This window comes from Hypomesus transpacificus, unplaced genomic scaffold (assembly GCF_021917145.1).
Source record: "Hypomesus transpacificus isolate Combined female unplaced genomic scaffold, fHypTra1 scaffold_298, whole genome shotgun sequence".
NCBI classification, from domain to species: domain Eukaryota; kingdom Metazoa; phylum Chordata; class Actinopteri; order Osmeriformes; family Osmeridae; genus Hypomesus; species Hypomesus transpacificus.
The window spans coordinates 24,488-48,441 of NW_025813825.1; the positions used below are offsets into that span (position 1 = coordinate 24,488).

The following is a 23,954-nucleotide window of genomic DNA, read 5'->3' on the forward strand; positions in this document are numbered from 1 at the left end:
GGCGTCGGTAAAATAGGAACATATAGAGTATGTTGCCTCAGCTAAAGATTGGTAGCAAGTACTATTCAAATCATACATACAAATTTGTAGGTTTTTGCTTGCTCCAAATTTAGGATGAACTATTAGCTAACTCTGCTATGGGTCAGCGCGAATGCTATTTTTATAGCTAAGTATTAACATTGGAGTGAAGTTGTGTTGCACAGTAACTAAACCTGTACTCAAAAGAGACACTCTTACATAGCTTCAGTGTTCCTGTGCATACATAGGAGACAATCACTGCAAAAGAGTTGCAGTTCCGGTGCAGACAGGAGAACCTAGCAGAACGCCTTCTCTGTACCACTCCATCCAGTCCAGAACCCGGGGTCCTGAAGTCTCGACTCTTACGATACTCAAACGATGCGATGTTAATATACCTCTCTGATCTAACGAGTCTGGCTAACTGTCGTGACCTCTCAGGTGGGCTATGGCTGCGATGGAGAGCTGGAGAGATGGTTGTTCTGCTAGGTTCTCCTGTCTCTGCACAGGAACTGCAGATCTTTTGCAGTGATCGTTAATGAGCCTAATGACGAATTATGATGGCGCATGCTACACCCCTTCACCAGATATACTGTACATAGATATATCTAGATATATCTATATAGACGGTACTACATTGTTCAAAAATCTTGATCTTCCCATGGCACATTGTTAACTTTATAGTCATGAATCACTCCAAAATTGCTGGAGTTGATATAACTTTTACCTCAACAATATAGCAGTGATCCTTAAAGTATATTCATGTATTTATAAACTGTTTTTTAAGGTATTTTCCTTACAATGGAAGCCAATTCCATGTTGATGGTAAAAATATATAAAACAGTACATGGGAAGTCTGAAAATATATATTTTTAATTTAATAGTGAATTAAATACTTGTCATCATTCTAAAAAATTTAAAATGAGTGTTGTCTTTGTTCTTGCTTTGACTTTTAATTTAGCAAATCCAAAGCAGGTTTGTGTGGTAAAATCACAGTTAACAAGGCAAATTTGCAGTATTTTGAAGTGTTATTTAAATTGTAAATGTACATTTACAATGTAATTGTAAATGTACATTGTAAATGTACAATGTATTTTTTACTTTGACAGTAAAAAACATAAAAATACTGAATCACTGTAATATATATATATATATACAGCAAGACAATGTTATTCCACAGCTACATACTGCTATATCACAGTAATCCAATGGCATGACAACTGTGAAGTTACAATATACCGCTGTAGTTGCATTGCATTGTACTGTGAAATGTTAACAGTTCATTATTTTGAAACATGTGCAGTAGGATTACTGTGAAATATTTATAATAAATTAGGCTTACTGTAAACTTATTGTGAAAGTAATGTTACTAGTAGGCACGAATTTACTGTAAAGTTACAACGAAATATTTTACAGTGTAGGTATTCTAGAGCTTAAAAAACACCCAAACTCACCGTATTTCATTAAGCCGTTGTTAACGCTAACATTTATTAACTTATCAATCAGAAGCATGAAAATCATCGACAGGTTTCATTGGACAGTGACACGAGTGGGCGGGGAATCGCGTGCCATATACACATTTTGCGCGCGAGCAGTTGACGTTCCGCGTGCTGGATGAGAGAAGGTGCGGAGGTTGACAAGTCTTGTGATGGTCAACTGTGGCCAGTGATCATCTTGTTATCCTGCATTTGTCAATTTACAGGGAAAGGAGATGGCATGATATCTTCAACATTTGATGGACTTTTCGTGAGAGGAAGAGGCTTCAATTGAACTTTTATTGAACTTATAGATGCATTGTGAATTTTGATGTTGCTCCTGCCTCGTCTTTCAGTCATTGGATACGCCAGTGATAAATTCTTCAAAGCTATTGTATATTTTAAGGACTTCCAAGTGGAGAAAATGTTTTTCTGGTCAAAAAAATTGACAGTTTGTCTCCTGGTGCTTCTGTTCGTCTGCGCTGCCTCTTTTGACGTTGGATCGCTGGACTCCGGCGGTGAGTCGGGGTCAGGGGCGCTGCCATCAGGTAAGACAACATTAACCTAATGTGAACCTAACCTATCTCTTGCTGTATGAGAATTATTTCTCCTGTGAGGAAAATAAACTTTACTCTCAACCGTGAATTAGCATCCGTTTAGCACTGCTTGGAACGAATTGGTGAGGACTCAATTGAGAGACCATTATTTCTCCATTGTAAAGCGCGAGGTTTAATCATGCCAATTTGCCTCGTGGAGCCGCTGTTGCATCGTAAAAGGTTTTGAAGTCGAAACGGGTTCAATAGCAGGCAACCAGCCTGATGCAGTTATTCCTCACGCTCTGAAGTTAAACTTTAAAGTATTGTTGATATTAACATTTATAATAGGCTAATTAGGCTACTTTTGAAAAAATATGTTGCCCCACACACATGTATTCCAGCCCAACCGTGTGCCAAAATCCCTGGCAAGAATTTGGTTAATTAACTCCACCTGATTCTCTGATAGACATTTTGTCAAACATTCACAGTGTAACGTGTAACGTCATTGAACTCCTTACCTGATGATTCGGTGTGCCATAATCATGCATCATGTGAGAAATTAGTTTGCCCTCACTTATTTGAATAGAACAATTATATAATTATAAAGGTCGCAGTTGTATGCTACTTTACCATAACATTAAGAATGAAAATAAGTAATTGAATGAAGGAATATATTATACAAGTACATCTAAAAAGGAATAGGCTACATGACTACTCAAATATTGTGATGTTTTACGTTACAAACTGCATTCGGTCTTTGTGACTTTAGAGGAATTTTAAGTATTTTTATGAGGAACATTTCGGAATGGTTTCTGATCAAACCGTTAACCAACAAACGAAGGAGCACAAGAAAAATGACAATTTTATTTAGTCTACTCAGTGACTTGGGGTGTGGTTAGAATAGCACGGCCTCCATTGTGTAACAGGATTTATTTTCAAAGCCCAATCTTATCCAATTTCCTCACAGCTATCAGCTGTGTACAGTAGACGGTCACATATGTCAGTTCTGTGGACTGTAGCCCCGGACATGAGGGGGAGGGGCGCAGATGAGTCTGTAGGTGAAGAAAGAACCGGTTAAGAGTCTGGATTAGACCGCTACAGTGACAGACACATTTTAGCGTGTGTTGAGTGAATCCAGCCACATTTTCGCTGCTGAATGTTTTCACTGTATGAGAAGGGACCCTGGAGTCGTTGCGGCCGGCGGAGCGTAAAAGCCTTCTTTAAACAGTGCAGATTTTCATTAAATAGACCGGTGATTATGTAATGTTAAGATAATAGTTTCCTTGGCAGCCATGTAATCAAGCTCTGGGTGAGGTGACTGTACCCACTTATTTACATTTTATTGCTATTATGCCCTGTAATAGAAATAGATTGACTCAAAGGAACAACCCACCCGATAAAAAAAATACAAATCTTAAAACGATCTAAGCTGTAGTTGAACTGCATGACCTAATGCGGGTTTAACCTCACAAATGAGGGGGGGGGGGGGGCTGATGGGTGTGTGTGTGTGTGTGGGGGGGGTTAGGTGAAATAGGACCTGAACAAGTTTATTTCAAAGCCTTCCTTCGGGGTAGAAGCGACCGAGACCAACGGTCGTTCACGGCATGCGACGATGACATCACTGTGTGTCACTGTGTCTGACCTGCGACGGCCTTGCGCTTCGGAGGTTGGCCGTCTGGATCGCCGTGTGCAGAGAGACCTGCGCTCGTGATATAGCAGACGTGTACAATCTGCTATGAGGGGATGACTGGACAGCTGCACGTTCAAACAGTCTCCCACCCAGATGAATCACACAACGCCATGAAAATCCTAAAGCGATAGGGGACACACTACCCCCCCCAATCCTGGGGAAAATAAGATCCCCCCCCCCCCCCAATATTTACATTTCATTTACATTTATGCATTTAGCAGACGCTTTTATCCAAAGCAACTTCCTAAATAGAGCTTTATAAAAGTGCATAGGTCACTGATCATAACAACGAGATAGCCCCAAACATTGCGGGTAGCCAAAACATGAAGCATACATTGTGAAAACCAAATAAGTCCCAAAGGGAAGAATAGAGACAGGGTCTCTGATGGAGGTGGGGAGTTGATTTCACCTTGTGTTGATTATGGACACATAAGTGTTTTTAAGTTGAACGTAGGCTATGTGTTACAGCACAACTTTTGGGGTCCCCCCCCAGGAACTACTCTTGAGAAAATGTCAATGTAACTGCCCCCTAAAATTGATCAGATTATTGCAGACACTTAAGGCAAAAAACCAGTTTCTGTCTCATCAATGGCATAGAAGTTCCTAAGTGGTTGGTTCATCTGTTTGGATTATGGCAGAGGTTTGGCTGGACGTGACTGCCAGCAGGCCAGACTGACTTTCATGAGGGGGTGAATGACATCAGCCCCGAGCCTGCGAACCAAGCAATCAGTCTGGAAGGGCTGACATGTCATTACAACGTTTTTATATCTGAATGTTTGACTGCTCATCAATGTCAGCAGTTGCTTAACCTCAGCCTCCCAGTCTCTTTTAACCGTGGTGGTATACTGTAACTGTAAAGCACACACGTTTGGGATGAAGAGCACCATGTTGAGACATACAGTCCGTTTTAAAGATATCTTCCATTTGAACTAGTTTTGCATGTCGGCTTATCTAACTTGTCATCAACTCTTGTCGTCTCGGCCAATCAGATCAAAGGAGAGGTCCCGGTTTGAAAGAATCTCAAAGACACTGCCTGCGGATCCAGTTCATGATGTCATCACAGATACATCGCCAGATCCATAACAAAGCATCTGCTGCCAATGAAACAGGATCTGAATCTCGACATCAGCCTCGCGTGTATCTGGAGCGAATCAGCCAGCTGAGCTGTGCGGAGGCTCGCGGGGTGTAGCACGCACCTCGAAACACTGGGGCAACGGTGCCGGTTCAGGGCGTGTGTTCTCAGACTGAGGTCAACCCTGAATGAACAGAACCATCCGTGTGCTGAAAGGTCCAAACCACATGTTGCTCTTAGCCTGGGCTCTTATTCCCCTGTGTGAAAACTGAAACCAGGTGCGTAGCTAGATTGCGCGGGTGTAATGGTCTCCGTCGGCAGACATGCCATTCCATCAGGTGTTCGGTGTTATAGACGGACCGGAGTGTATCGGGGTTACCTCACCGCGTGTTGGTCGTGTCTTTATTCCATCTGTTCCGCTGTTTGGATCGCCTCCGTCAGCGAGCGATTTGAAACAGTAGGGTTTCTCTCTGTTGGCGCAAGAGCACACATTTAATTGAATGATTGTTTTTTGGCTACATTCTCTAACAGCTATGCGCAGCCCACAAAACACATGCCAGGCCGTGACCTAAAAGACTGGAGCTATGTGGTGAGGGGTGATCTGGCATTACTTTTGTTGTCTTTGCTATGCTGTGATGGAAGTGTTGACACATTGTAATTATGGCCATTCATCCCCTGTATTGTAGTTGTAAGTTCCTTCGCAGCTTATAAATGGTAAACACCTGTCGATTCTGGGCCTACCTTAACGCAACACACTTAAGTGCAGCAATGCCCTGTGGTTCAGTGTGTGAGTCCTTTAGTGGTATGTTAAATCTTTTAATACTTTATTTTGTTATCAAGTTATTGTACAGCATTTTGGTTAACTTGGGTTGTTTTTAAATGTGCAATAGAATTAATGTGAAATGTAACACCACGACATCTCGTTGATCCAAACAGTGTGATGGCAACCAAGCCCATAACTCAGTGACAATACCGTGAAAAAAGGAGGGATAAGGGGAGCGCACCTGGCAACCCAGGTGATGTCCTCCGGGGCAGATCTTTGTCTTTGTCCCTTTGTTGGACAGTCTCTCACATAGGATGTATGGACATTCTTGTCTTGCTCACTTATAAAGAAAAAATACATAAATCATATAACTTTTTTTCTGCGCTTCCAGCTTGTTTTTGTACCCGATAAACTTACCTCTTGCAGAAGTGCACTAATTTGGGAATAAATGAATACAAATAAAAGTTAAATAGAATATATAAACATGACTCCTGTTAAAAGCTGTCCTGTCTTTGCCCGGGCAGGCAACAAGGCGGAGACCAGGTGTCCAAGAAAAACACTTGGTTTGAGTTTGGAGTGAGGTGTTCCAGTAAGGCCAACCCAAGCCTGCTACAGATTGGTGTCTAATAGCAGACGCTGACTTCACTTGGCTACGTTCTACCCTCTGGGAAGCCATAAACCTACCATGATATTTGTAATTTGCCATAAAAAAAGTGAAGGTGGGAGCCAGGTGTCTGATTTGAACTGAGCAGCTGTGACGCGTCTAACTGGCTGCTTGTGTTCCGCAAAATAGATGCCAGATGATGCGATGTTGTTTCACGCTAGTTTGACACACACACACAGACACACACACACATCCTAAGTATTTCTCGCTCACACACTCTCTCTCATACACGTGTGCACATGACCTAAGTCTCTCTCTCTTTCATACATGTTGTGACCCCAAACACAGACTGAAGCTTGTTTAGCCCTGGCATGCTGACCACCTGCCTCCTCAATGACCCTGTGTGACATCATCACTAAGAGCCAAATAGGAAAATAAACAGATCTCTCTCCTCAGCCCCATTAAGGTCGAACATTGTTTTTATTTTCTCTCTACTTGGACCATGAGATCATGTGAGTCTGCAGGTGGCATCAGATGACTAGATCTCATACTATTTCAAACCACTAATAAAAAAACTGGTTATCTGCATTCCATCGATCTATGAATCTACTGGATCTGGAAGAATTCTTTGTGGGATACATAGATAGTTCAGAAGTGCTGATCCTGAATTAATGGGAGGTTTCAGTGACATTTGAGTTATTCCTCTGCTGACGTCATTTCTTATTTGAAGCTGTGCCTTGCCAGCTTTTTAGTAGTTGGTTGCCAAAATAAACATTTGACCCGCAAGCTTGCCGCCAAGTTAGAAAGAATGGCTCTTGACATGTTCGTAAATGTCTTGAACGTTGATATAGGCCTACATGTGCTGATACCTATCTTTATTGAGTTAGACTGAGCGTGATTGATGAAAGACCTTGAGGTGAGCACCATGTTTTGACGAGTGAACCCATACAGCTCTGGTGTTGGGCACCGCCAGAGAGAACGACATGAGCTCGGATTTGAGTTGTTTTATTTTATTATTTTTTTACTCTGGTTTCTTTTTTTGTTTCCTCACGTGAACCGTGTCCTTGCTCCGAAATTCCAACGACGAAGCCTCCGCCAGGACACGTTAACCCCGTTAAGCTTTTGTTTACTTTTCGTTGATTGATCTGTTCTTGATGTGTCCTTTCTCGGCTCCGCGCGTTACGTAAACTGGTGGCAAAGAAGCGGTAAAATGCATTGTTTAGCAGAACGGCCAGCTAAAGGCTTGTTAAACGCCTTGGGGGTGTTTTGCTTTTGGGGTAGGTGGGGGGATTTGGGGTTCGGTCCGTTTTTTTTCATGAGCTGAGACCAGAACTGTGTCATTTAAATCTAAACAGTGCTTCAAACAGGAATTTTTACAAGTTTTTTTCCTCCCGTGCTGTGCATGTGGTGGTTGTTGGTGGGTCTGTGTGTTTGTTACATTAGGCTTAAGCAGTTCTGTGAGAAAGTGATCAACTGCATCAGTGAGATTCTTTGCTTGTTTTGCTGGAGCTCTGTTAAAGTCATAACGTAAGATTTTTTAAAGCTCCAAACATCTCTGTTATCTCTGGTCTACTGGCTCTGGTCCAAACATTTCTGTTATCACTGGTCTACTGGCCATGGTCCAAACATGTCCATTGGCACTGACCTGTTCATTAGCATAGACTCTCCTTCTGGTGAGTTAACCATCAGTACACTGTGTAACATGTCTAACCTGGCAACCAGCTGTGAGCTCATCGTCACCTCCTGGGCCAGACCATTACAGTCTGTGATCATTTACCTCCGCCTATGATAACTGTCTTGTGCATCCTCTTTATAAGCTATGACCTCATGTAAAGAGCCAACCTCTGTTAACTGCCTTGCTTATTAATGCCACCGACACAGGCTCCTTCACTAAACAGGTCAGGGAGTGTTTTAATGACATAGTGCTGTTACCCCAACTCTCTCCCTATCTCTCTCTCTCCATCTCTTTCTCCATCTCTTTCTCCATCTCTTTCTCCATCTCTCTCTCTCTCTCTCTTTCTCTCTCTCTCTCTCTCTCTCTCTCTCTCTCTCTCTCTCTCTCTCTCTCCCCATCTCTCTCTCCATCTCTCTCTCTCCATCTCTCTCTCCATCTCTCTCTCTCTCCCCATCTCTCTCTCTCTCCCCATTTCTCTCCCCATTTCTCTCCCCATCTCTCTCCCCATCTCTCTCTCCATCTCTCTCCCCATCTCTCTCCCTATCTCTCTCTCTCTCTCCCCATCTTTCTCTCTCTCCCATCCCCTCTATTATATCTCCCTCTTTCTCTTTCTGTTTGAAAATAAGCCTGTACGACGACGGCAGCTTAAGGTTTGGACGCTGATGGAAAATTATGTCTGTGGAGCTGACAGGGAGTGTGTGTGTGTGAGGGGGGGGGGGGGGGTCAGGAAAGGGGGGAGCGGGAGGTAATAGTGGGTACTAGGGTGATGGATAGGCATGTTGTCAAACAGCTAGGCGGTTGTGTTCCCCTGGGCAGGTACACCCTGTCTGTCAGTGGCTGTGAGTTTACTCTGACCCTAAAGGGTATTCAAAGCAGCGTCCCTCCCAGGTCAGCCTTCCAACAGCATCCAGAGCAGGGCCGGCCTTGTAAAAGTCTTTCACAAGAGCTTTTACAAGCACTTAAACGACCTCGTCCATTGACTTGCTTTGTTGTCTTAGTCCGTCGCCCTGTGCCCTGCGCAGCAGCGCTGGCCCGAGCAGGACAGAGAGCGGTTTGGAGACCCTCGCAGGTCGCAAGGTTGCTACAGACATGTTGAGGCCTTGTTTCCTGAGAGGTTATCTGACCTGAGCAGGACGGAGAGCGGTTTGGAGACCCTCGCAGGTCGCAAGGTTGCTACAGACATGTTGAGGCCTTGTTCCCTGAGAGGTGATCTGACCTGTGCAGGATACACGCGTGTTCAAACTCAGAACTCGAGAGACAGCAGTCTTATCATAGGAGATTAGGAGAGTGAAACACAAGACCTTTCAATAATATTGACGTTATTTTATGTACTGTTGGAATTCCACAACCTTTCTCTGTATTAAGCTCGTCAAAAAAAATGAAGAAATACCTGAACAGTTTGCTGGTAAAACTGGGAAAGTTACTGACTTTAATTTTCTTTGTTTGATTTGACTAGCTTCTCTGATTGTTTGCTGAGGTAACACAATGACCTCTTTTCCTTGAAGGTTTCGTTTCATGACACTGATTACACTTTGTGTTCATGGGTGTGGGTGTACTTGGCTTTCTCCTCCAGTGTTCCACAACAGCCTCATTACCTGGCAGATCAACTTCCTGGACCGTTCCAGTCTCTCTGCTTTTCTCATCTCATGTCAAACACCCGGTTACAACCCTCCCCTCTTCCTTTTCTGCCTCTTTCTCTGTCCAAGTGGTGTGTTTAACACATGCAGCAGCAAGTCGGCACCATCTGTTGGCGCGTTAAATCTTTTTTTCAGTTTTTTTTCTACGTCTCTGTTCCTGTGTTCTTTGGAGAAGTAGATTGTCAGGCGATGGCTGAGAGTAAAGCAATCCATTACCTGATGTTAATAAGCCTGTCGTCGCAAATAACCCCTTCATACCTCCCTGCATGGCTGTAGTCCTAACAAAAGGACTACCGCAAGGACTAACAAAAGGACCACAGCAAGAAAAAGGAAAATAAATACACATGTACAGTATATATACTTTCCAAATACTTTGATTAGAATGAATGGACGACATTTCTGTTTGGGTTTAAGTCTGCTAGTTGAGGCCAGGTATCGTTCCTGTGCCTGACCCAGAGCCCGACTCTGGGCAGGTCTGGAGACCTCACCACTCCAGAGAGAGAGGGCCGTCCCAGTCTGTGGCCACAGACCCGAGGGTCGTCCCAGGTCCCAGTCTGTGGCCACAGACGTGAGGTCAGGGGTGGTTGTCATCATGGGACCATTGAACTGTCCCCACTAATAATCCATGGCATAACAGGGGCAGTGTTTTCACTTAGGGGGGAGGGGGGGGGGGAATGGTTCGTCCAAACTTGTCTGTTGGGCTGGGACAAAGGAGGGGAGAGGGACAGGAATTAAGACGGCACTGCTGAAGTGTGGCTTCTCTGTGGAAACTGAAGCACATTATTTTGGGGGGGATATATGTCCTTTTTGGACAGAGAAAGTCACAGAGAGACAGGGAACATATGGGGGGGAGAGAGACCGGATTCGAACCCGGGCGGCTGTGTTGGAGCCCCAGTCCGTACGGTACGGTCTCAACCCGGCGAACCAGCTTTGACGGCCTCCCGAGGAACACGTCCACATCTGTGAAAACACCATGTGTGTGTTTTCACCTTTGTCCTCTAGGGGCATGGGGGCTGCTAGATCTGTTTTCGCTTTACAAAACAGGGATCTTTGTTTTGGAGATGTTGTTGCTCTCTGTGTCCTGTAACAGGCATGGCACAACCCCCCTGGAGTCTAATCGTACTCCATGCATTTTGATTACAGTACATCGCTTTGGACAAGCAGCTTCCACTAACCGAGTAAATGTAGGCCTGAATGGGAAATGGATCACCCTTTGGCAACTTCATGTGATCTTCCTCACCCTAATTGGTAAAGCAGTGGTAGATACCACCACATACCTTTCCTTCAGAAGCCTTTTCCATCCATAAAGCAGTGACCTAGGGGTCATGTTGCGGATGGGAAGATTCTGCAGGATGGAACAAACTTTAGATGGATGGTCTGGAATGTCCTTCTGACGGCTTGACTTCTGCTGCCCTCACCTCTGCTGATTCTGCCTCGACGCTGTCTACACCACTGCTGAAGCTCATGTCAATGTTCTTCTTCAGAGTCTCAAGTTCTTCACCTTTTGGCTCTGTTCAACTTTGAACTTTGAATATCGGGAAGGGGTGGTTTTTCATTTTAGGAATGTCGATGCCTTTAGGTTCCAGTCTTCTTTTTTTTATTTTTTACTGTGTGTGATAAATTACTTTGAAAGAAAACGATTCCTGATTCCGGCTTACCTCTGCCAGCCTTTTTTAAATTTTGTCAGTTTGAATTGAGCAGCAAGAAAGAGAGCTATCACATTTGTCTAAGAAAAAGACTGGCAACTACTTATTTAACAAACAAATATTTTAAAAGCTCAAAGCCTGACCCAGGCATCAAATTTGACCTACAGCTGACCCGTTTCAATTACTTACTTTCTCCTACGCTCTGATCTTCACTCTCAACAGCTTACTTATGAGAAATGTTTGACAGGAGTGACACACCTCTGCAATGTGGAGATGACCTGCTCCAACCCCCAGGTGAAACATACTCACAGCCTTGTAATCGATCCTAATCTGCACAGCTGTAAACAGGAGGCTATCTGGCCTCCAGCCACTTTCCCTTCTGAAGCCACTTCCCTTGTTGTCTTCAGATGAAGCTGGCTTTCCGAGGCAGACTCGGGCGAGTGGAGACTGGCTGAGCTCCAGACTTCCTCTCTCCCTCCAGGAAGATTGTCTGAAGAAATTCCTTCATTGTCCTTTAGTGCCCCAGTGCTGAGAGTTTTGGCTAAGCCACAAGAACAGTCATTTTCCATCTTCAGGGAAAGTCAGGCCGTTAAAAGACAAGCTGAAAGAAGGCGGTTTATTTTACCACAGCTAATGTTAGGGTTGGGGTTAGGGCTCTAACCTTTGCTGTACAGTACGACAAGCCATTAGAACAGCAAAGCCCTGGTCACACTTTTCGATGAGTCACCGATTTCCTGGTGGGCTGGTGAGGCTTCATCGGGACGAACTACTGGTAATATGAATGGAAAGACCTTATTTTACAAACAGTCTTAATTTGCTAATGCAAAACGATGATGTGAATGTTACGCGTTCTGTGGAAACCCTCCTCACGAATCATTCCAATAGTGGTAACATTAGATCTGGGTTCTTCCCTTTCAAAAAAGAGCCGTATTTCTGTGGACGTATTTATGTTTCCTTCAGAGTTAATACACAAACCTGCGACTGGGGGACCTTCTGTGCCGGGGTTAGCAGGGCGGGAAGCCTCAAACAGGGCCATGCACTGTGTTCGGAGCGGGCAAATGTATCGAATCTGATTCTAACCCCCCTCCAGCAGACACATTTTTGAAGGTGCTTTCCTAGTGAGTGGTTTCAGTGTTCCTCAGCCATCTCTGAGGGGATTATACCCACAATTAAGAGAGAGTTAAACAAGGGTTTAACATGCACAGGATGTCCTGTGGGTTTCCCCCAACTCCTTCCCTAGCTGTGTGTGTGTGTGTGTGTGTGTGTGTGTGTGTGTAAGCCCTGTGGATAAGACCAGGCCCTCTCTGAATACACAGGGGAAGTAGCCTGGCAAGACTAATTGGCCATTAAATAAGGAACGAATACAGAGTCCGGTGCCTCGCTTGTAAGACTTGCTCAGACAGGACAACGGAGACCGAGGGGAATCGTGGCCCGATGATCTAGTCGAGGGCACCTTATTAGACAACCCTGTGTTGCTGTAACAGCACGTTAACTTTCACTGCGTTACTGCGCCTTTCCTGAACGTCCACAGCTCTTGTCTTCATCAGGCTGAACGCTCCCAGGCTCTGGCAGCGTCCTGCTCAGCGTCAGCCCTCCGAACATGCCCCCTGTGGCACCGTTAGTTCACCCCTCCAGAACACACACGCTTCCTGCTTTTCCAGATGAGGGAAACAGGGGTGGCGGGAAGGGGGTTGAGAGGGGGTGGGGGGGTAGGAGGGGGGGGAGAGGGTGGGAGAAAGGGGTAGGAACAGGGGAGGCAGGATGGGGAGGTGGGGGAGGGGGTTGCGGGTTACAAGGCAGAGGCCGGATCTCTCTTGTTCAGCCAAGCCACGAGCCTGTATGCTTGGTTCTATACGGGCCTGCTGCGTCCGAGGTGGGAGGTTCTGCAGACGTGCTGGGATATCCATCAGGCTCAGCCTGGGCCCTCCGTCGACACGGTGACGCTTAACGAGACAGATGTCACCATAGGAGGTTGGATCTGTCTGAAAAAGAGCCGTCTCCTGAAATGTTTTCAGTTCTGCTCTATTTATACTTGTCCCTGGCAAGCCCCACACAGCCTGCAGGACCCACGCTAGTGGGTAGCCTGTATCGTACTGTACATTTGGATGTTTGCCTCAGAGTCGTACCTCAACTGCAGTCATACCTCTTTAAAAAATTCCAGTCTCTGTGGGTCATGATCAGGAGAATGAGCTGTAGAAACATGACAACTCTTCCTCCCTCTTCCTCTCTTTTCCTCCTCCCTCCTCTCTCTTCCCCCTCTCTCACTCCCCTCTCCCTCGTCTATTCCTCCTCTCTATCTTCCTCCAACTCTCCATTTATCTCTCCAGACATTCTCTATTCCACTGAGGCAGGGGGAAGTCTTTAATCATCTCCCTATTAGTGCTCCCTCCGCTGCCCTGGCTGTCCAGTAATTGGACCAGAGTAATTGTGGTATCCGCTGGCCCATCCAGGCCCATTACGGTAATGTGATCCCCCAAGTCGTCCAGCACGGCGGACTGATCAGAGTCCCTGATGAAGAAGCTTGGAGGTGGCCCAGACCACAGCGCCAGGCCAGGGGGCTGGACAGGGGAGGGACGGGGGCTGCAGAGTTAGCTTAAGACCTGGGGCTAATGGCTAATAGCTTCCTCTGTGGTAACCATCACCGCAAACCACTGGCTCACTGTGGAATACCTCCGTCTAGGCGAAACTGCTTCGTGCTTTGGGTGATGAGCACCTGTGTTCTGAATCGCCCTAGAAGAGACAAAGTTTTGCTCGTGTGTCGGCAGTTACAGATCGTCTGAAGCCGGTGTCATCGAGGCCAGTCAGAGAGGTTGTGTTGGAAAATGATGTTTTCTCATTAGAAGGACAAGGACGGGGCTGTAGTCAGCAGGTAAAACCTGAGTGTTCGGGAAACCACTCCCCATGGCCTTTGCCCAGGTCACAGACTGAGGGTAAAACTGGGCTAAGACTGGGGTAAGAGTAGGGTAGAGTGGGGTGAGACTGGGGTAAGAGTAGGGTAAGAGTGGGGTGAGACTGGGGTAAGACTGGGGTAAGACTGGGGTAAGACTGGGGTAAGAGTGGAGGTACGCTGCCTCTACATTCTGGCACATTCCAGTCTCTGAGTGAAGGCTCATGGTCCAGATGGGGCCGGTACCTTGAGGAACAGTCTAGCCTACTTAGCATCGCTAAGCTTCTTACAGCAAACGCTCCTGTGATGTGTGGGCCAGGCTGAGGGGGAGGAGAGGTTGAAGTCAGGCTGATGAGCTGGGATTTATGGCTCAGGACCACAGTGGTTTGTGTGGCTTTTCCCTGGGTCTCCTCCAGTGTCGTCCGGTCTCTGGGCCAGAACCGCACGTCTGAAACTAAGACGTTCCAGAGAGCCCACGTCCATGTTCATGCTGCTCAGCATCACGCTTCTGGAATGAGTCTACGTGTTGGAGGTTTCACACTGGTGATGACATGACGCAGCGGCATGAATTCAACTGCTTACACAACTGTCTACACAACTCTCTACACAACTCTCGACACAACTCTCTACACCGCACTACACAACTCTACACAACTCTCTACACAACTCTACACAACTCTCTACACAACTCTCTACACAACTCTACACAGCTCTACACAACTCTCTACACAACTCTCTACACAGCTCTACACAACTCTACACAGCTCTACACGACTCTCTACACAACTCTCTACACAACTCTCTACACAACTCTACACAACTCTACACAACTCTCTACACTACTCTCTACACAACTCTCTACACAACTCTACACAACTCTCTACACAACTCTCTACACAACTCTACACAGCTCTACACAACTCTCTACACAACTCTCTACACAACTCTACACAGCTCTACACAACTCTCTACACAACTCTCTACACAGATCTACACAACTCTACACAGCTCTACACAACTCTCTACACAACTCTCTACACAACTCTCTACACAACTCTCTACACAACTCTACACAGCTCTACACAACTCTACACAACTCTCTACACAACTCTCTACACAGATCTACACAACTCTACACAGCTCTACACAACTCTCTACACAACTCTCTACACAACTCTACAAAGCTCTACACAACTCTACACAACTCTCTACACAACTCTCTACACAACTCTCTACACAACTCTCTACACAGCACTACATAACTATACACAACTCTACACAACTCTACACGACTCTCTATACGACTCTCTACACTCTCTCTATTGTGGTACAGTACGTGCTCAAAGCGCTGACTCGTGTCTGGCACAATGGCTCTAATCCAAAAGAATAACACGCATAACCCAGGCGGATGAAAACAGATTTTCTCCAGAAATTTACAGTGGGGGACTGTGTTTGGTTACATTCAGCTTTCCGAGTCGGCCTGCGGTGATGAACAGTCAGCACATGGTCTCAAGATGGACGCACCCCTAATCCCCCTCCCCACCCCCCCCCCCCACCCCCCTCCCAGAGACACAGTCCATCTCTCGAAGTCTCCCTGACGACGGTGAGCTGTCTGCAGCTCTTCTGACCCCAGCCTCTCTGAATCCTCTCCTCTGATCCCATACTGAGCTGTTCAGACAGCCTGCCTTGCTGCTATCACAGCACATCAATCCAGGCCAGGCCTGACCGGGCCTTCCCAGGCACGCAACCCAGACTCCAGGTCCTCCACAGAGGAAGTGTAAGCCTGGACGAACGGCCCTTCGACGACCCCAGGAGCGGGAGCGTTATTGAGGAGTTGTTGTTGGCCGTTCGTGGGGTGGAGGCGATGATTCTGCATGGTCCTTCATGTTTCTGAGAATCAGTAGAAAAAGCGCCCCCCCCCCCCCCCCCAATGTTCAAATGTTCTTTGAACATTAGCAAGCCTTGTCACTTCAATTTAGTGATAAGACTCACAGCCATCAACGCCTGGAATTTATATATATATAACCCTTGACACGACGCAAGAAAGGAAAATACAGTATGTCCACACATTATTCTGAGCCTGGAGGCGTTAGGCAGTTCTGTCAACTAGAATCTTCCGTCATTTACGTACGGTCGAGTGGAAGAATGTAATTAAGAAAAACTGAACCACAAAGCGACGGGTAGCTTGAGCTCAACAGGTCAGAACATCCGACTTCAGATCAAGAAATCGCAGGTTCAAATCCCCCCAGTACATCGCATTAGATAAAAGCATCCCTTAAATGAAAACATACATTTCACATGATAAAGAGAGACGTGAAGGGGTACTGACAACAACAAGTGCTTCTGCTGAGATACAGAACTGCATGTTCCCTTGCGTGGACCAGCGGAGCAAAGGTCATCGTCAAGGTGAGTTACGGTGAATCATTCCCCCGTCAGAAGGGGGCATCCGACAGATTTAGGGAGGGAGACTAGCGGACTGCATCCCAGCAGAAAGTGCTTGAGGGGGATGTTCGGGGGCGATTGAAGCTCCGATGATGTTCTTCAGCTGTTGCCTCGCCTCTCCATCACTCTGCCCTGTGCTGCCTCACAAACACACCTGCCTCTATCTTCCTCTGTCTGTTCATCCATCCATTCATCCCTCCACCATCCATCCATCTCTGCTCTTGTCACTTTCTATATGAATGGATGTACATGTATATATGTATGGATGCACTGTCAGTATGAACAGTATATATATCTGCTACAGTATGTATGTTTTATATAAGTTATGAATGTATGTACAGTACAGTATGTACAGTAGGTATGTATTCATGTACTGTATGAATGCATAGTGTATGTACAGCATGTGTGTACAATGTATGTGTAGTACACATGCATCTCTCTTTCTCTTTCACTCTTCCAATCTCACACCCCCGCCTTCTTCCATCCAACACCTTTTTATTTTTGCTGACTCGCCTGTCCGTAACAGCGCTGTCAGGATCACCTTCATTAGCAAGAAGCCAGTAACAGCTGTGTCTATGTGGTTCACCTTCATTAGCATCGAGCGGCGCACGTGTGGCTAGCCGGCCCCTCAGCGTCCCAGCGAGGGTCCAGTCGTTTGAGACTGGTGTGGCAGGAACACATGAAACACTGTGTTTTCACCTTCAGGGCACGGAATGTTTTTTATTTTAAATCATAAATGCTGTTGGTCTTTAGGAAGTTTAAGTGTGTGAGAATGTTCTCCTGCTACTTTCGCTGCGGAAACGATACACTAACTGTCGGTTGAGAATTCGAATAATTTGTAATGAAAGTCTGGTTTTAATTATGTTTCTATCAACCGTTAGTTACTGATGAGATGGGAGTTGCATCTCTCTGTAACCTGATATGGTTAATGTCCCCGAACTGATGACACATCTCCTAAATTACACAATGACTTTATTTCTGTTTTTCTGAAGACAGAAAACGTCAAAAACACACCAGGCAGTGTGAGTGGTGGTGTGAGTGGAGAGCAGATGGACTCAGACATGAGTTGTCTTTGAGGAATTCTCTCGTCTGGGACGGGTTTTCTCATCCACATAGAGGATATGTCTGGCGCTGGGCATGATGTCACTGCCGGCGGCCAGGATTAATTTAGCGGCTGTCGATCTCATTGAATTGCCCCCCCTAGAATTTCGTCAAATTTTTTCTTGTATTTTCGGAGGGTTTTAGGTGGTTTATAATTGTTGAGCTGTGGGTGTCTGTGAACTCTTTGCTTGTAAACAGACAGTGCTTGAAAAAAGTACCATTGAAATAACATTTCGTTTGAGCCGTGGAGCGATTGTCTGTTGACCCTAGCATGTGAACTGATACACGCATCACTTCCGCATGTTGCGTAAGCTAGTACGACAACATCCGGTAACTGTTAAATCTCAAACACAAAATGCCGTTTTACGAAGAGCTTGTCCGTGATCTTACCAAAAATACAAATAACGATGTACATAGGATTCTATGGTGCTGCCTTTCAAAGCAACAGGGAAAAGGGGTTTTATCTATTTGTTTTCGACCTACATCGACAATTACCACGGTAAGGTTTAGAGTTATCTAACTGAAACTGTAAAAGTAGGTTGAGCTAGCTAGTTTTTTGCTACATTATAATGTACTCCTCAATTATATGATTGTCAGCTTGCTTGCTGATTGTTAACAGATAAATAATAATAATAAATAATTGGTATGTCATATTTGTTACCTATGGGTAATGTAATGTAACGTGTATTTCTAAGCAATTTTGTTGCAAGCATGTAAACTGAGATTTTATGTACGCATTACTTCCCCATATTGCATAACCTTAGCTACATTACGTATAATGTACAAAATGATCTGATTGTCAGCTTGCTCGCACAATCTGAGTGTAGGGTTAAGAGAGCAATAGCTAAGGGTTAACAATGTGTTCTGGTTATTACAAGTCACTTCACCGGTTCTAGACATCACTGTACAAATAGCCAATTCACCGCAGTTGAGCGAAGTGTGGTATCTGAGAATCAGTGGTAGAGACTGAAAGAGTGTTTGTTTATGAACATGGCACATATTGACCTCGTTGTGCAACTAAGGCAGAAGGTTATGCTAACGTTTGCCTCTTCGCTCCCTCCTGTGGGAGTTGAACTGGCTGTGATGCAGATGCAATACGGGCAAAACAACAGGGGTGTTTGACATAAAATATATTTGATTGTTCACACTTATTAAAACATGCCTGAGGTTAGGCCAACTAAGTGCCTATTTTCCATCATGATCTTGTTACACCCTCAAGCGAGAGATGGCTAATCGTAAATCCGGAACGGATAGCAATTGTGAGATTAGCATCGGAAAGATTGGTCGGGTTGAAGTCGTTTTCCATCACACGTGAACTTGTAACCTTTCTGTAATCTAAGACGATGGCATCACCACATGCGGACTGACTTACTGTCACACAAGTGTTCTCCATCCCTTGCCTACACTAACCACGTTTCAAAGGAACAGATTCAAGCAGAGAAGGCGTATCATTTATTTCAGACCGATCTGACACTTGACTTGCCTGAAAAGATAGGGTTGCAAACTAAGTCACCACTCAAACCAACGACTTCGCTGATTCTTTTATTATTTGATTTGGCGACCAGCGGCGTAAATCTCTCTCTCTCTTTGTGGAACCCTGGAAAGCAGGGAATGTTGGAATGCCGAATGGGACACGGGATATGGTCTCTGGGTGCTGTTTTAGAGGGCAGCAGCGTGTGACCATAGTGCACTACAGTAGCCGATCATGATGGATCCTACCCGGGCTGTAAGGGAGAGTAGAGAGCGTGCTGTGTGGGTCTCTGAAGGGGCTGACAGACATGGGCACACTGAAGGGAGAAGTGAAAGGTGGATGGTGGAGATGGTGCATGATATCAACCTAGAGTATAGTGCCAAACCCCTATACAGTAACTATAACGTTGAAACATCCTGTCATATAAGATATGGAACAATGAGTTGGTCTGTTCCGTTCGAACTATATATTTTTAGTAGAGTGCACACCACGCTTCTAGAATGTGCCTCAGAACGTAAGAACAGATTAGCCTCAGGTCCTACTCTGGGTAGGAGGGTTGGAAGGAGGGCATTTAATCTTTAGGAGCATTACAGCTTCCATGGAAATATCCCCAAGGCAGTCTGAAACATGTTCACTTGGGTTAAATCATTGAAGTCCATGTTTAAGTGCTGCCATTACAATCCTAGCCTTCGTCTGGCTGTGTTTAGCAGTGAGTATCCTGTCGTGCTGAGGTTTCTGGAAGCTTTTATTGTCTGATTGTCTGACATTTCAGAAGACAGGCCTTTTAGCTGACAGGTTTTGACCCCACCTCTTGAACAGTGAAATTCCCACAAGGCCTTAAAATGACCCTCAGGTCATAAACGTGCCAGAGCACGATCAATATGCACCAATGACTTTCTCTCAGTGCTGGCTTTTCCCCGCTCATTGATCAATCGTTGTATTCATGATCCTTAGGAGTGGTTTGTTATCAACAGGGCCCTCGTTCACAGCAGGGCATGACGAATTTCACTTACCCCTCGGCGCTACGTAAATAAAGAGGACCTCCTGTACCCCCGAAATCTGCAGACAGGAAATGAGCTCAGGAACGAAAGCAAAAACAATGGAGGGCACTATTGGACGCGAGCGCACAGTTTTCAATGGCTTGTGTTTGTTTTAAGTCCTCTAGCGCCAAAAAATGAAACGGTCCGCATTTTCTGATCATCGCCGTGCACCAGCCATCATTGGTAACATTCGAATACAGAAGAGCGCAGTAATTAGTGCCAGCGCTGCATTTCTCCAGATGTTTCTGCATTCCACTTGATTTACCAGGACATCCCTCACGTCTGTACGCCAGAACAGCACGCATCGCTGTTGGAGGAATGTTTGTTTGGCAGTCGGGGTGCAGCCATGGCCGGTAAACGTCCACCTTTCTCTCCACAGAGGAGGTGAACATTCTGCAGCAGCTGTCGCTGCAGGTGAGCAACAGCAGCAACGCGTCCATGACTGTGGAGGGACGCAGGTGTGTGGTTCTGCAGGTGGGGCAGTACTCCACCCTGGCACTGCCCCTACGCCAGCTCTTCACCGAAGGGTAACATGAGCACACACACACACTCTCTCTGATACACACAGAGTTAGACCTTAGCTCAATCTGCTTCGACTCACATGGCATGTGATGTTTGACAGATCTAACCCACGTTAGCTTAACACAAGTTTTTCAACTTCTTTACTGTATATTTATGTTTCGTTTTCCTGTACTCAATGTGCACGCAATTATCAGTGTGCACACATTATTTTACACTGAATTGTCATACATCACAATGTACAGTCCACGTTTGGTGGTTTCCACGAGAATAACTAAACATATCATGTTTATCAAACTGTGCCCCACTCTGTGTATGTATGTGTGTATACGTGTGTGTATTTGTGTGTGTGTGTGCAGGTTTGCAGATGAGTTCAGCCTGCTGCTGCAGCTGCGGAGCTCCCAGACAGACGAGCGCAGCGTGATGACACTAGTCAGCCCAGAGAGCCACATCCTGCTGCAGATCCGCATCAGTCCCTACACCCTCACCTTCATAAGCACCCAGCAGCGCCACTACGAGTCAGTCTGCCTGCCTGCCTGTGTGTGTGTGTGGGAGGGTGTGCGTGTGTGTGTGGAAGGGTGTGTGTGTGGGAGGGTGTTTGTGAGGGTATGTGATGACGTTGTGACGATGTCATGATTTGTCGATGACTTTGCGACGATGTTGTCGTCATGTCGTCGTCGTGACGAGATGACTTTGTGACGACGTATCGGCATCTCCCAGGTTCCCAGTGGGCGGGCTGTCGGACGGGGCGTGGCACAGCGTGGCGCTGAGCGTGGCGGCCCGCGGCCTGGCTCTGTACGTGGACTGCGCCCTGGTGGAGGAGGTGGGCTGGGGGTACGGGGGCATGGACTTTACCCCCGACGGGCTGCTGCTGCTGGGGGGCATCCTGGAGGGCTTCGAGACACCTTTCCAGGTAAGGAGCTCCTCACTCACCCTCACTAAACTCTGTCTCTCTGACTCTCTGACTCTCTGTCTCTCCCAGTCTCTGTCTCTCTGAGTCTCTGAGTCTCTGAGTCTCTGAGTCTCTGAGTCTCTGAGTCTCTGAGTCTCTGAGTCTCTGAGTCTCTGTCTCTCTGAGTCTCTGTCTCTCTGACTCTCTGTCTCTCCCAGTCTTTGTCTCTCTGAGTCTCTGTCTCTCTGACTCTCTGTCTCTCCCAGTCTCTGTCTCTCTGAGTCTCTGTCTCCCTGAGCCTCTGTCTCTCTGTCTCTCTGACACTAACTCTCTGACTCTGACTCTCTATGTCTCTATCTCTCTGTCTCTCTGTCTCTCTGTCTCTCTGTCTCTCTGTCTCTCTGACTCTGACTCTATGTCTCTATCTCTCTGACTCTCTATCTCTCTGTCTCTCTGTCTCTCTGACTCTTTATCTCTCTGTCTCTCTGTCTCTCTGACTCTCTGTGTCTCCCAGTCTCTGTCTCTCTCTCCCTCTCTATCTCTCTGACTCTCTAACTTTGCCTCTGTCTCTTTGCTTCTGTCTCCCAGCCTCTCTCTTTCTCTCTGCCTCAGCTCTCCTGACTGCCTCTGCCTCTACCCACTCACAAGAGTTCAAGTTCAAGTCTCATGCCTTTGTACGAGCACCGGAGTACGAGCCCCCAGCAGAGAGCATGTCGTCTCTCTAGGCCTCTCTTCTCTGCCTGCTTCTCCGCTCCCTCGCTTTAAGGAATGTTTCTAGATCTCTCAGCCAAGCTATCAGGGGAGGTCAGTCCAGGAAGCTGGCAGGAAACGTCCTTGTTAACCCAAAGCACTGACATGTATCCACACGCAGCGTGGGTTTGAAAACGGAACCGACCCAAAACCCGGGCCCTCCTGCCCTCCTGTAGGGGGTCTGGGAGGAAAGGGAGGATGGTTGTCTTGTAGATCATCTTAGCACCCCCTCCCTCTCCCCCGCGCCGCATCATCCTCGGCCGGGGCAGGGCCCTTGTTCCTGAAGGCTGAGTGTTGGAGCGGACGACACTGGGAGAGGAGCAGCTGGGCGCAGCATCTGGGTTAGCGCTCAGCGCGCGCCAAGATGGATTCTCCTTCACCCTCGTCTCCCTCGGCGATGTGTGTCTATGACAACCCCGGGACTTTGAACTTCCTGTGTTGTGAGGTGGTGACAGCTGTCGACCCCCCCCCCCCCACACTCACACACCCTCATCATCCCGCCAGCTCGACTATGCTCGACTGTAGCATCTAGTTTTTGCTCTCTGTCCGCTCCATGGCAGCAGGGTAGGAAAACACCTCATTCTGTCTGAGTGTTTGCGGTCCAGAGATGAGAAGTAGTAGATGTTTCTGGGGTCAGTACTTTACTTCATTATTTATTTTTGGGACAATTTTTGACTTAATTTATTTTACACAAACATCTGTACTTTCGACTTATTTCATTTTCAAGCCAGGCTCGCTCTCTTCTCTCCTCTCATGGTGTGTGTGAAATATTTAAGAAAAAGTATTGAAATTTATACAAATATTTTCAGAAAAAACGTTTTAAATGTTTGAAAAAAAGTTATGAAAGCTTGAAAAAAGATTCCTGCCGTATGCGTTGCGGCCACGGCAACATGCCCCCCCCCCCCCCTCAGTGTTCTCTACTCTCCCCCCTGGTACAGTCAATCACATGAAACTGGTGATGCTGCACAGAGGGGCTCTGCACGGAACGTTTCTTCGAAAGATAAAGATGACCTCTGACCTCCTGTCCTCTGGGCTTCCCTGCCTCAGAGGTCACTGACCACGTAGACCGGCTGGAATGCTCAACATCACTGTCATGTCTTAACACATCTTCTGGAGATTTACAGACTTTCGCGATCCTCATGAATGACTGCGTTCCCTTTGTGCAGATCGTAGAAATACAGATCAACACTGTGAAGGCTGGCTGCTGGGGTTACATTTACATTTTAGTTGTTTAGCAGACGCTCTTATCCAGAGCGACTTACAGTAAGTACAGGGACATTCCCCCGAGGCAAGTAGGGTGAAGTGCCTTGCCCAAGGACACAACGTCATTTGGCATTGCGGGGAATCGATCCGGCAACCTTCTGATTACTAGCCCCACTCCCTCACCGCTCAGCCACCTGACTCTGGGTTGAGAGGAGAGCAAAGGCAGCATGGGCTCTTCGTGAAGCAGACTCCTCACTGCATGCCCTCCTACACACACACACACACACACAGATGAGGGTTCTTTTGACATTTATTCACTTAGATTCAGTACATTTGGACACATATTACGTTAGTCATGGAACGTTTAGAAGTGTAAAGAAAGAGGCTCAGATGGTATAGATGTTATGAGTTTCTCTCCGTCTCACTCTGTCTCTTGCCTTTTCCTCTCCCACTCTCTCTCCTCTCTCTTTTTGTCCCTCTCGCTCACTCTCTTTTCCCGTTTGTTTAGAATATATTAAACAAAATAACGGTCTTTG

The 23,954-nt window shown here is 46.3% G+C and overlaps 1 protein-coding gene across 1 annotated transcript in view; it reads left to right on the plus strand.

Moving 5' to 3' along the window:
• Nucleotides 1–1,626: 1,626 nt before the first annotated feature.
• LOC124463552 (collagen alpha-1(XI) chain-like) overlaps nt 1,627–23,954 on the plus strand; it is a 34,442-nt gene continuing 12,114 nt past the window's right edge. The window contains exons 1-4 of the mRNA XM_047015298.1: nt 1,627–2,038; nt 20,434–20,581; nt 20,933–21,091; nt 21,294–21,486. Coding sequence (XP_046871254.1) covers nt 1,822–2,038; nt 20,434–20,581; nt 20,933–21,091; nt 21,294–21,486 — 717 coding nt within the window. The 5' untranslated portion in view covers nt 1,627–1,821. The remainder of the gene's footprint in view (nt 2,039–20,433; nt 20,582–20,932; nt 21,092–21,293; nt 21,487–23,954) is intronic.